Here is a 12,309-nt window from a genome sequence, read left to right as displayed (position 1 = left end):
TTTCAAAATGTTCAGGATGTTTTATTTAGAGAGATCTGATGTTGGGGTAGATGATTTTCAAAGCACAATTAGAGGCTTTCAATGAAAGAGTAGAGATATTGCCTCTCTCCTAAATATTTTGTTCAACATACCAATCAGTAATTGTAGTAAAAAAAAAAAAAAAAAAGTTGGGGGGGTAAGGAATTTTATTCAACTGAAAATCTTTTTGATTGACTTATTCCAGGGTCTAGAAGAATTAGACAAGTTGAACCCCATCCCCACCTTAGATTTTTTTTTTTTTCCAAAGGAGGAAAAGATGTACTATTTCAGAGTTGTTCATCTGAAAACTTCTGAATGGATACATCTTTTATGCCAGTTTCTCATAAAAAGACAGTCAGAAACAAAGTGCAAGAAGTCAGTTGCTGGTCTTACTATGAGCTGTGGTATCATCTGAATTGTAAGGCAGAGCAACAAAGCCCACACATACTTTTCTTTTTTTGTGTGCAAGAGTTAAGTTGAACGCAGGCAGCCCAGTATATTTGTCCACTGAGATAGTTTGGTGAGGCAATTTGCCCATGCATGCGAAAAATGTGTATTTCCTAAGCTTAGTACAATATCCTGCGTTCACATGAGTGCTGCATTCGGTTGTGTCACCATCGATGCCTTGTTGCCTTCTAAAGATTGGCGTTTTTCCAAACATCTGTGCTGAACTGATGAGTTCGCGTTACCTTGAAAGGTCTCCTGGGAAAAGGCAAACTGCAATAAAAACTCCTGTACCTCCCAGGGAATCTTCTGATTGTTTGGGGCCTATCCAGGAATCCTTCCCAATCCCCAAGTGGTAGTAGTGCTTAGGAACAGGTGGGAGGGGGAGATCATCTTATACAGGTTGATACTGTGAATAACCATAGGAGTTTACTGGCTGATTACTTTCCAGAAAATTTCTTCAGTTTAGCTACGTTGCATGTGCTGTGCCACAGAGATGAAAATAACTGCCCAAAATTCCAAAGCGGTGATAAGAACAGCCTGTAGAGCACTTGTTTGCTGTATTTGTCACGATTTGAACCCCACTGACCACGTAGGAAGTAATTTAGCCCTGCAGTATACAGTACAACATTGCTACCTGTCGCCTTTTTAACAAAGTGTTAAAGGGATTTTTTTTGTCTGGTTAGTTTAAAAAACCAAACAAACAAACAAACAAAAACTGAAGAGAAGTAATACTGTTAAAATGAGTTGCTTCTCCGGTGAAGATAATCCTGTGTGTCTGTCTCTGGAATGTGGGACGTAACTGGGATTCAGTCATCATTTCTGCAGCTAGAAAATACTCTGTGTATTTCAAGTGCAGTTATTCCCTATTGGGCCAGCAGAGCACACATGCTTATGTAAGGGGCTTTGTTAGACAATTTTAAACAAGATCCTGAAAAGAGGAATTTGTAAGAAAACGGTATGAACGTACAGGTTAGATTCTTACTGTACGTAATTTAATCTTGTGGTACTAGTGACTTCTCGCTATTGATTATAGGTGACAATTTAAATAGACTGTCTACTTCATCTGGCATTTGGGAGCTTGCATTCAAGCCTCTTTGCTTTAATCTGCTAGGGACAATTTATAACAAAGTTATTACAGTTACATTTAGTAGCGAGGTTTGTGTTGGACCAGATTAATTGCTTTACAGTGTCATAAGAGTGCATGTGCAGCTTGTAGATTAGGTACTCGCTGAAGTCTTTGGGGAAATCTGAGGTAGGTGTTGCAAAGTGATGAAGAACCAGTATTTCAGTTCATTTTAATGTTCTGCTGTCAGTATACAAGGCTTGTGAAGCTATTGCTTCCTTGAAAACCAGAAGGCAAAAATATCGCAGGTGAATTTAAAGTTCATTCTAAAATAAGTAGAAACTTGCAGTGGGAAAATGCATAGCATTCTGTCCTGCAGAGGTCCTTCTTCTGTACCCTTTTCTTCCTCATCTGAGAGCAGATCCAAAAAAGGAGTTGTCTTTGCAGCAGTAAATTTCCAGTACTTGCCCTGAGTGAGATTCAGAACTGTGAGTTAGGTGCGTGGGCTGCTTCTGAAGTTCATGGAGATAATTAGGACTTGAGAGTGGGAGCAGTGAGCAGCCTGCACACCCTGCACATGTACAATTAGTCATTGAGGATACTCCAAAGTCAGAAATGGATCTTGCAGGTTTTAGCCAGTGGTGGTTTGGTGTAAAGCACAGAAACAGCTGTGAACTTGAGTGTTGGCTTCCTTCTGAAGTGAGCGTGCTGGCTGCTGCCTGCCTTGCTTCTGGGCCCGAGGATCCTGCAGCACTCACCGCAGTCATGCATAGTTGCAGGATCCAAAGGTAATGCTAGTGAGGAGGTGAGAAAAAAATAGTTGAATGTGTCCCATAGTTCTTCTCTGATTCTATGTAATGCTTCATTCGTTTCATCATCTCTGGGGTAGCTCAGGTTTTAAGTTATATACTACAGATAAGAGTGGGTTCTTTCTGCAGCCTGCAAATGGGCAAATGATACCTGGAATATGATACCACAAGGTGTTATCTTGTATTGGTTTTGAAGATACTTAGACACTCGTAAGAATTTTATGAAATTTATTGTTAAATACCTGTTCCTCTTCACTTGTAATGGTGTAGGCATTACCAGCCGTGGTTGGGGTGCAGTCATGTGCAGCCAGCCACCTGAACGGGATGGTCTTCCCCTGTGCCTAGCAGTAACGGTTTGTCTGACAGTGGTTCCAGCCTCTTCATTTGTCCCGCGTCTTTTTAAACTCCTATGTGAAACTCAGCTGGTTGCACTTTTACTAAATCTCTTCAGCATCTCTTTATGGATAATTTATTTTCACATATGCATTTAAAACCATCCCTTTGTTATGGAAAGGGTTCCTCTTCACCCTGCCCACCTGTTGGAGTGGGGCGGTTTTGGGGTTGTAAGGGTTTTCAAATCACATCTTGGCTTCCTTTCTTATGAAATCTTAGCTACTTTATTTTTTGTTGTTGTTGTTTTGACTTGTTAATCTGGTCATTTATTTTATTTCCTCTTCCTACTTACCGGTACGGTGTTTTGGTGACAAAACTTGGCTTTGCCTGGAATAGTCTCTACTCTATGCTGCCTCTTGCCTTTCTGTCATAGCTATTTTGAATTTAAATACTTTTTATCATCCTTGCTTAAGGATGAAGTAAAACGATATGTGGCAAGCTCATGTAATAGTGCACCATTGCGGGAAGGGAGATGTTCAGTTTCTTTTGTGATACCCTTCCTGCACCTCCCATGTTTGAACTTCACTTCTTCCCTTTCCTCAGCAGGCACTCAGCAGCTTACCTTACTTTGCTGGTGCTGGGCAGCCCCAGGAGCCCCGCAGTAAGGGGCAGGGTCTGCAACACGTGGCTGAAGGTAGGGAAGCAGCAGCAGCACGTACTCGGTTCGTGCCATCTTGAGAGCTGCATCCTTACAGAGGTGGCGGCACAACAGATTGTGATGTGGGCTGAGGACTTGCTCTATTGATAGTACAGTGTTTAGAATCGTGGTCATGTCGTAGGGAAAAGTTTTGCAGTGAAGTATATCCTTTGTAACTGGCTACACGGTATGGAGAAATGGCTATCAAATTTATTTCCAGGTGAATAGAAGCTAAATGAAAATGGAGAAGGATCCTGATGCCCAAATGGTTTCAGGTCTTTTCTTCTCCAGTTTGCATGAGATAGCTAACAAACGGCTGAAAAAAGAGCAAGTCAGTGCATGTACAACCCTTTGGGAGCATCTTGAAAGATAAGCTATCTACTTGAGTGACACAAATGAAATGGAGATGTAAACAAAACAATACTCCTTAAATTGTGCGAATGAATGAAAAGGAAGAGAAATAGATTTGTGAATTGTGGACTTTCATTTTCTATTTAGACAGTATTGACAGTAAATGGACTCTTAGTACTTGGGAAATGACAGTGGCTGGCACCTGTGTTTTCAGGGTCGGAATAAAAAGCGTGCCTGATAAATCTGGATGGGTGGTAAAATTATATATGAACTGTAAGTGTATTTCTTTACTTCTTTTTGTAAGTAATTCTGTTTATTTATGATTACTTCTGCTCTTGTTAAAAGCAACACTTAACCCAGCTTAATTATCTGTGCCTTTTCGACCTTTTCTTTAGAGCTTTGAGTAGACAGACAGCCCAGGAGTAGGGAGCGTGGACATAAGTTTGTTTTTAAAAACACGAACACAACAGGATTAGTTATTTCCATATAGATAGATAATAGCTATTTTTTGATCACAAATGCTGAGAATTTGTGTTGTCCACCTTCAAGGTTGTCCCTACAGATCTGCCATCCTACAGGGAGTATTCATCTGGTAGTGTGGTAAAAAATTAAACGTTTTTGGAAGCACCTAAATTAAGGCTAATCCTACTTCTGTATATACGTGGATATTCAATCATTTTTACCACTTAGAAGTTGCAAATACATTTTTTCCTCCAATATGGGTGCTTCTGCAGACAACTTTACAAACAAATATGTATTTGCTTCATATTTTAGAAGTTTTTTTTAAATGTGAAGCAAATATTTAATTTTTTACCAGTTAGCTAATAATAATCATTCTGCATATACAAACATGTTTGTATATATATATATATATATGATTTATAAATATATATATAGAAGTGTATGTGTGTGCATATTTATATACTGTTTTACATATATGCATACGTTATATACACACACAGTGTGTATATAATATACACTAATTGGGGTAATTTACAAATTTTACTGTACTAATCGTTAACTTGGCCTTTCAGTCTTGAGTTTGCTTTATCCCTTGCCAATTAAGGTCTTGACTGTCTTGGCAGAGATCGAGCGAGTATGAACTTAAATGCATTTTGCTTTATTAATGCAGATATCTAACTTCAATGTTTAGGGAGTAAGAAAAAATAAAGTAGTGTGTTAGTTATTTGGCATATATCAAATATTTATTCATCAAGTGAATGAGTAGTTTAAACAATCAGCCACATTGCAATAGACTTTAAATTAAATCAGTAATGTTTTAACGAGTACACTATGGATTGTATGTTTATCATAACAGCGGACCAATAAAAAGTTTAGTATATTTGAGAAATGAGCAGCATGGGCTGGGCCGGGACAAAGGAAAGGACAGGTAGATGGTGGTTGAATTGTTTGTTGTAAACTGTTACACTTTCTTCAATATAGAAAATGAATTGGGGCTGGAACCAGATGAGCTTTAAGGACCCTTCCAACCTGAGCCATTCGGTGAACGTGTGAAAAATATCCTGGGGAGAATTAGGGTTAACTGTGGGTATATGTGGGGGTCAGTGCTATAGGTTGGAAAACTTACTGTTGGCTGAAGCTGCCTAGATGTGACTTTGTCCAGAAGCCTACTTGGTTTATTTCAAGTATTGTCTGTAACGTGGGTTTCCAGGTACTCATTTGGTATATTTTGGCCTTTGAAGAGAGGTTGCAGAGTCCTGTGATGTGAGAAACTGGCTGTTCAGTGTTAGAAGTCGCTGCCCGGCGGGAATGGAGGAGCCTGGTGTGAGGAGCTCCGTTGACTGTGTGCGTCTTGCTGTCCTCTGGTTCTTCGGGGTCCCGTGGTGGGAGTAAAGCCGAGGCACAACCTCTTAATGCTACCGCACCTGGTTCTTCTGGTACTGAAATTAATACTGGAACTGCTTTTTGTTCCCGGGGAAGCCCTGGGCTTTGTTTCAGAAAGGGGGTGTTGTATCGCGTGTGAATCTGGACAAGTGTCAGTGACCTGGTACAGGGTGTTGCAATGTTTGGCTGCTGTCCAGGAGTTCGGGAGCAGGAAGCAGGAGATGCTGCTTTGGTTGTATTTTGCTCATAAACCTTAAGCGTGACCAGCCACAGCCCAACTGCATTGATTGACTCTTTTTTTTTTTTTAATATTTAAAGTGTTTCAGCATATTCGATACTTCTAATGCTGTTTTAAAGCAGAGTGTGTAACTCTGTGACTAGACGGTGTTGTAATTTGTGAATTTCTAATCAGATATCATTTCGGTTATCTACTTTACTCAGGAATAATTTACTGAAAAGACACTGTGTATGTCTTTGGAAAACTTGTTTTACAGTTGGAATCTCTTGCCGTTCATGTTAAATATACCATATTAATTATGAGTCTTTGAATCCCAGTGGTGTAGAGGCAGATGAATAACTTCTTGAAATGTATTTTAGCACAGATGAGTTGAGTTTCATCTTTCCAGTTACATTTGGGGAGAAGAGAGGAGAAAAAACAACAGCATAGTTTGAAGTAAGAGAGCAGTTTTAGGCAAACTGCTGGGGGCATTTTCTTAATTGTGTCTTTTGGAGGTACTCAGGTACAACAAATGTATGAAGGCTTTGGATACATCGGTATTCTAAGAGCAACTTCTGAGGTACTGCATGCAGGTTGCTGTTCTTTAAGTATTTGGTTATCCATTAAAAATATTATGTATGAAACTGAAGGGACTTTCACTTTACAAGCAGAGCATTTCTGTTATGACATCAAAACATATGTTTGACTTGTTCAGTGTCAGAGCGTAAGGGAAAAATATATTTTAATACTGGATAAGTATAGTAGATCTAGTTTGCAGGTTAGTTTGCAATACTGGACATGACTTCAGACTGCCCATTTCTTTGAAGCAATACTGTGACTTAACATGATGTGCGTGATGAGGTCGCAGTCCTGGGTTCACAGCTGCCGACGTTCTCCTGCTTCATGCAGAATCTTCCCCCAGCACGTTTTAAGACAGAAGGCTGCTGATTCTCATCCTGAAAACTTGTAACCTCAACTGCAGCCTGCACGCTTGCTGTCAGCGTTAAGTGGGTGCTGAGGAAAGTTGAGTGCTGCTGACCTGAAGAAGTGTGGGCCAGGCTTGGCCAGCAAGCTGGTTGCCTCCAAACATCTTGGAAGAGAAGAAGCACGGCTGGGAGGGCAGTTAAGCGTTTTATAAATCGGCAGGATGTCTGCTGCTTAACCTGCATGCATCAGGCTTAAGGGCCGAGCTCTTACTGCTGTGGTAGCAGAGGAAGAAAGGGCCCAAGGTTTGTCTCCTGCCAAAAGGTGTGTGCCTTGGGTCGGGGAGTGGAGAGGTGCTGTGAAGTCAGGGCAGAACCAGCATCACGCCATCAGAGCTGGGCTCCCCCAGAGAAACTTTTGTGGTCACCAGCGGGGCGGTGGCTGAGTAATTGGGAGTTACTTCCTGGTCTGGGTGCTCAAGAAGGGCTTGGAGATGTAAGCCATTGTTTCCAGAGCACAGGTTTTTAGTTTTAACTGGGGTGACTAATGTAGGAATCTACAATTCGTCATTTAAAATGCTTGTTAAATGCTAAAGATTGACACCAAAAACTAGGTAATATATAGGGTGTTAAATGGACGATTGTTTATGGAGGGCCTTGGCTCCAGCCTAAATAAAATAATATAATAGTTATAATAGAAACTAAAAATACCTGCCTTTATTGACAGTGTAATCCAGAAGTAAACATAGGACATTCCGTCCTCTTTGAGAAGGCACTAAAGCAGCCGTGTGCCTGATCAGCATGTTCTCAACAGAGCACATTCATGTTCCTTTGTGTTAGCTGTTGTGTGGAATAGTTAAATTTATGTTCTGCAGAAAAAAAAGCTAAGATTTTCAGCAGAACAGCAGCATTCAATTATCCTTAAGTATATACTTTTTTTGTTGTTGTTGTAAAGTATAGCTGTTGTTTCTTCTTTGACATTGATTACCGAATGTCTCCAGTTAAGGTGCCAAATTAACAAATAATATTATATAGCATGTAGCTAGAGGAAACCATATACTGTTGAGGCTATTAATGATGCTTTCTACAGAAAAGTGTTGTATTCTTGTGTTGTTGTAGAATTGCTATCTGTTAAAACAAAAACATCATTGCCTGAATTCTGTGAAATATGTTCCAAAGTATATGGTTTAGGAACTTCAAGCTATGAAAATAACGTTTGAAAAAGCATGTTTTGTGCAATTAGGCAGTGCATTTAAGCTTTGTCTCCTTAGATAATTTGATCATGCTTATAAAGACTTAGTTGCAGTGAAAAAAAAAAAGTCTCAGGGATTTTAAATTGTTCCCAGATAACACTTCTAAAGAAAGAGGAAAAAAGGTATTTCAAAATATATTCTGGTGAAATGAACAGGAACCACAGCTCGTCACTGTCAGGAGTGGGTCGTCTGCTTTGATTTCACCGGCAGGGTCAGTGATAGTCTCACCTCCTTGTTAATGGGCCTGAGGAAAGCCAGGCGAAGGCAGGGTTTTGGTGTACAGCAGGACGTAAGTACCTTACATCTGGTTTGTTTCTGGCTGCTGAAGTGGAAGGGTAGAGCATATTTGTGCCTTCCTGCTACTACAGTTATCTTCCTGCAGTTCTTTGTTTAATTGCCCAGGAACTCCAGGGTATTTTTTAAACTCAAATTTCTGTCTTAGTCTCCCTCTTTGTCTTACCTACGCTGTTTCCCAGCCATACTTGTTCATTTCAGTCTCAATCAGGTTTCCCTGTCATGGATATGAGTCTCTTTATTATGCTGTATGACATTCAGCAGCGCTCTGTGTCCCACACGCTGGATTTATATGCATCTCAGGTGGGCGTCTCTGGATTTCTAGACTTTTGTTTAAAAATCGGAAGTGCTGATTACGGGACTTGACCTTCCTGTTGGGGTATACAAATGAGCAATTGCAGTTTGGGCTTCTTTGTGTCTTTGCATAATCTAATTCACTGTTGAGGATTTAGCTTCCTTTTCTTGTTTTGTAGAGTCAATGCATGGAGTAAATAGTGTCAATTAAGGAAGTGGTTCTGCAATTGCAATTTCAAATGAAAGATAGGTTGTCTTGTTTGTGTACCCTGGTACTTTATCCTGCATCCCTAATTTGCAGGTGGCCTACTGTTTTGATCAACTAAAAGGACAGGTGTTTAAAGTATTAGTTGTTTACCAAAAATCTTCTTATACCTGCAACCATAACTGAAGTATAAGCAAGAAGAAGTATTAGCAACCATAACTGAAGTATAAGACGTATGTGCCTGTGTTCCTGTAACCAGTCATTGCTGTTGCACGCAGGTTGGCCTTCATTATTTAAAAATATTAGTCATAGTTGGCATTTTGGGTGCTGCTGTAGTTTCACCTCTTGCTTCCTCTTGTCAGTTTTCCATGAACCAAGGTATTTAATAGTGGTGGATTTGCAGAAGGAGGTCATTGTATGAGTTGTTTAAAGAGGAGAAAGACATGTTACATGTTGTATTGAAATGCAACTTGTATTTAACAAGTGCAATTTAACAGTATTAAACAAGTGATGACTCTTTGGCAGTATTCTTAGTGCCTTTTTACCCATAAATTAGATTGTGAAAAATGCTTTTAAATTTAAATTCAGACAACGATTATCACTCTTCCTAGGATAAGTATTACACCACTTATTTTGACCTCTGGAGTTTATTATCAAGGCGAAAGGCATGCCTCACCATGAAAACAGTCTTCAAGCAGCAGAATCTAATTCTTGCTTATGTTGACAAACAGTACAAAAGATTCATTTTGCATCCTTGGCATTTTTTTGCATCCCTGGCATTTTGTATGATCAAAATGCCAAATTACTCTAAAATGTGAATCTATCATGCAGTCTTCAAAGATAAAAACAAGTAAAAAAAATAATAAAAGAACTTCCATATAAGGACAGAAAATACAGATCTCTACCTTTTGTCTGCAAAAGCAACAACAAACCCCCAAGTTGATAAATCTTCCGTGTTTCATATGGTAGAGCATATAGAGCATATTTGTTACCTCTTCAGTTTTCTTTATTTCATTATAAAAGTGAGCCGCTGGCAGCAGTAATGGTATGACTTCTCCTCTTACTCCCGTTCGACCAAATCAAAAGGGAAAAAAACATAGACATCAGATAACCAACCACTTCCAGCTGGTGCCTCTGACCATTCAGAAGGGTGTGTTATGTAGTTCCTGAGCTGAATCACCACGCGTTGTCTGAACGCGGCAGCTTAGATTTTCATGGTCTTGGATAAACACCTGTAAAAGAGGATAAAGAGTCTTATATTATGACTTTTCCCAGGGATTTTTGAATCAAGTGTTTGTGACCCATAGGATTTACCTGTTGGTGCATTATGTGGTCAGTGTTCTTTAAGGTGTAAAGGATTTGTTAAAACACTGCAAATTTTTCATTATAGGTATTGATAGCATCAAAAAGATGAAAATTCATGTGGTTGATAATACTCTTCAGATTAGTGCTTCAGCAAAGAATTCCTGGATTCTTGGCAATGATATAAAGATGTCAACAGTAAGAAATGAACAGAAAAAAATCCTTGAGATCCTCCAGAATTTGTCTGAAGCAGTGACAACTATAGAGACCTCTTAGAATCCAACTGGAGAACTTAGGTGCAGTCTTGTGACAACAGTTTGATATATCTATCTATCTATCTATCTATCTATATTTTTTTTTTTCAATGCAGTTGTGTTGGGATTTCTTGCCTTTGGCAGGGAGGCTGCATGGGAGATGCTATCGAACCTGCAAGCAGTTGTCAATATTGGCATCCTGCAGCTGGCTGGAAGGTTGCCCAGTGAGCTTGGCATGCCGTGCATCTGCCAGCTGTTTTCACCTTTTGCACTAATGCTATCCGAAATCTTCGCAGTTTCTGCCTGGTTTTCTTTGCCTCGTACCTCAGTTTGATCACTTACTTATTTGCTGTTGACATTCCTGAAATTGCTTTTTTGGAGCCCTTTTGGATTTGGATTAATTACAGCTAATAGACAAAGTAGCAGAAGCCCCGGAATGCGTGCTTTACAGAGGAATGCCAAGGATAGGCAGGGAAAGTTGTTGAGACCCTTGCTCACTCAGGAGGACGGCAGTGGTTTGGGGCTAGGAATGGTTGATGGTACAAAAGGGGCTTGGGATAACTGCTTTGAATGGAGGAGTGAGAGCAGATTGGTGCTGGTTTGCTTCGTGTAGCCGTGCGCTGTTTAGTGCTAGGGCTGAGTTTTGAGAAACTCCACACGGCTGCTCTGCGGTTATTTGATTGATAAGTAGTGTTAATGCAATGATGCTGTAAGGGTGACGTTACTGTGAACACAGGCTATTTGTTAGAATTTCTTAAATATTTTGCAATGGGCTTTATAAAAATAATATCTAAGGTTTACTGCTTTCTCTTTGGAGCTATTTCAACACTTTTAATACTGTCTAAAGGAATTACTGAGAAGATTTATTCTGTGTGTACGTTTTACCAGGTGAATGCTTTTAAGATAGTTTGGATGCTTTTATGCTGAACTTCAATTAAATCCTAGTTGAAAACTTTGCTCATTCTCAAGAAAGGTTTGTGAAACAAACAGCTCTGTATGCAGAAGCACAAGTTAGCAGTGTATGAAGCATATAGATCTATCAGAACACAGTTATCATAGGAAATTTCCTAATGGTAAAGATCTAAGAGTTATCAGGAGGAGCGTGTTATTTCAAACCGTCTCTAGAATGTTAAGGCTTTGGAGCAGGAAGTAAATATATGAATAAATAAAATACAGAAAAGCTGGCATAGTTTCCCAATTGGCGACATGACTTGTTCCTCTGCAGGCCTTGCCAGGTTTCACCAGGTTCCAGTCAGAGACAGAGGCTCTGTGTTTGTGTGTGTGCTGAAAGGGTTGTTCAGGTAAACCTTGATTTCTTTGTTCACGTTCAGGGCTGCTGGTGAACTTTGTTGTCTGCACCTGAACAGAGATGGCATGGCGTTCCTCGTTGGCACCAGCAAAACTGGGCGCTGCACCTGTTCCTCCGCCCCTTCGCTTGCTTATCCCCTAAAATCCACAGATAAATTAGTGTGGCACAAACAGTGTGCGTGCAGCAGTTGTAACTCCTCTGCTGTGTCCCTTCTGCCTACAGGCCTGGGGTACTGGCCCGCAGGTACTTAGGGGGTTTATTTAACAAGCGCCCGGTGCCTCAGAAGAGCAATGGGACCATGCGGCCTGTATCGGGTAGAGCCGTGTGGCTCAAGTCTTAGAAGTGTGTAAAGCACATCCAGGAGGTTCAGATATATTCATGGTGATTTAGTTCTTCTATAGAACAGCTGGAAATAACAATACTTCCTTCGCAAAACAGTGCAGGGCCGGAACAGTTAAATGTTATTAAACTCAAGGATGCAAATGAAAAAATGATTCTTCCCTTTCATTGCAGGTGCTCCTTGTTCGTAAATACAAACTGAATTACAGCATAATGACTGTTTACATTTCTCTTTTTCAGGACAGAAGGGACACTTTTTTGCCTGGTAGAATGGATGAACAGTCACAGGGCATGCAGGGGCCCACTGCTCCGCCATTTCAGCCACAGGTATCTTTTTTTTTTACTCAAGAGTAGAT

At 40.1% G+C, this 12,309-nt stretch overlaps 1 protein-coding gene across 1 annotated transcript in view; it reads left to right on the top strand.

The window, feature by feature from the left end:
• NEK7 (NIMA related kinase 7) overlaps nucleotides 1-12,309 on the top strand; it is a 69,323-nt gene that overhangs the window by 1,333 nt on the left and 55,681 nt on the right. The window contains exon 2 of the mRNA XM_040565200.1: nucleotides 12,194-12,280. Coding sequence (XP_040421134.1) covers nucleotides 12,224-12,280 — 57 coding nt within the window. The 5' untranslated portion in view covers nucleotides 12,194-12,223. The remainder of the gene's footprint in view (nucleotides 1-12,193; nucleotides 12,281-12,309) is intronic.

Source organism: Cygnus olor, chromosome 8, assembly GCF_009769625.2.
Source record: "Cygnus olor isolate bCygOlo1 chromosome 8, bCygOlo1.pri.v2, whole genome shotgun sequence".
NCBI classification, from domain to species: Eukaryota; Metazoa; Chordata; class Aves; order Anseriformes; family Anatidae; genus Cygnus; species Cygnus olor.
This window is presented reverse-complemented; position numbering and strand designations above follow the sequence as displayed.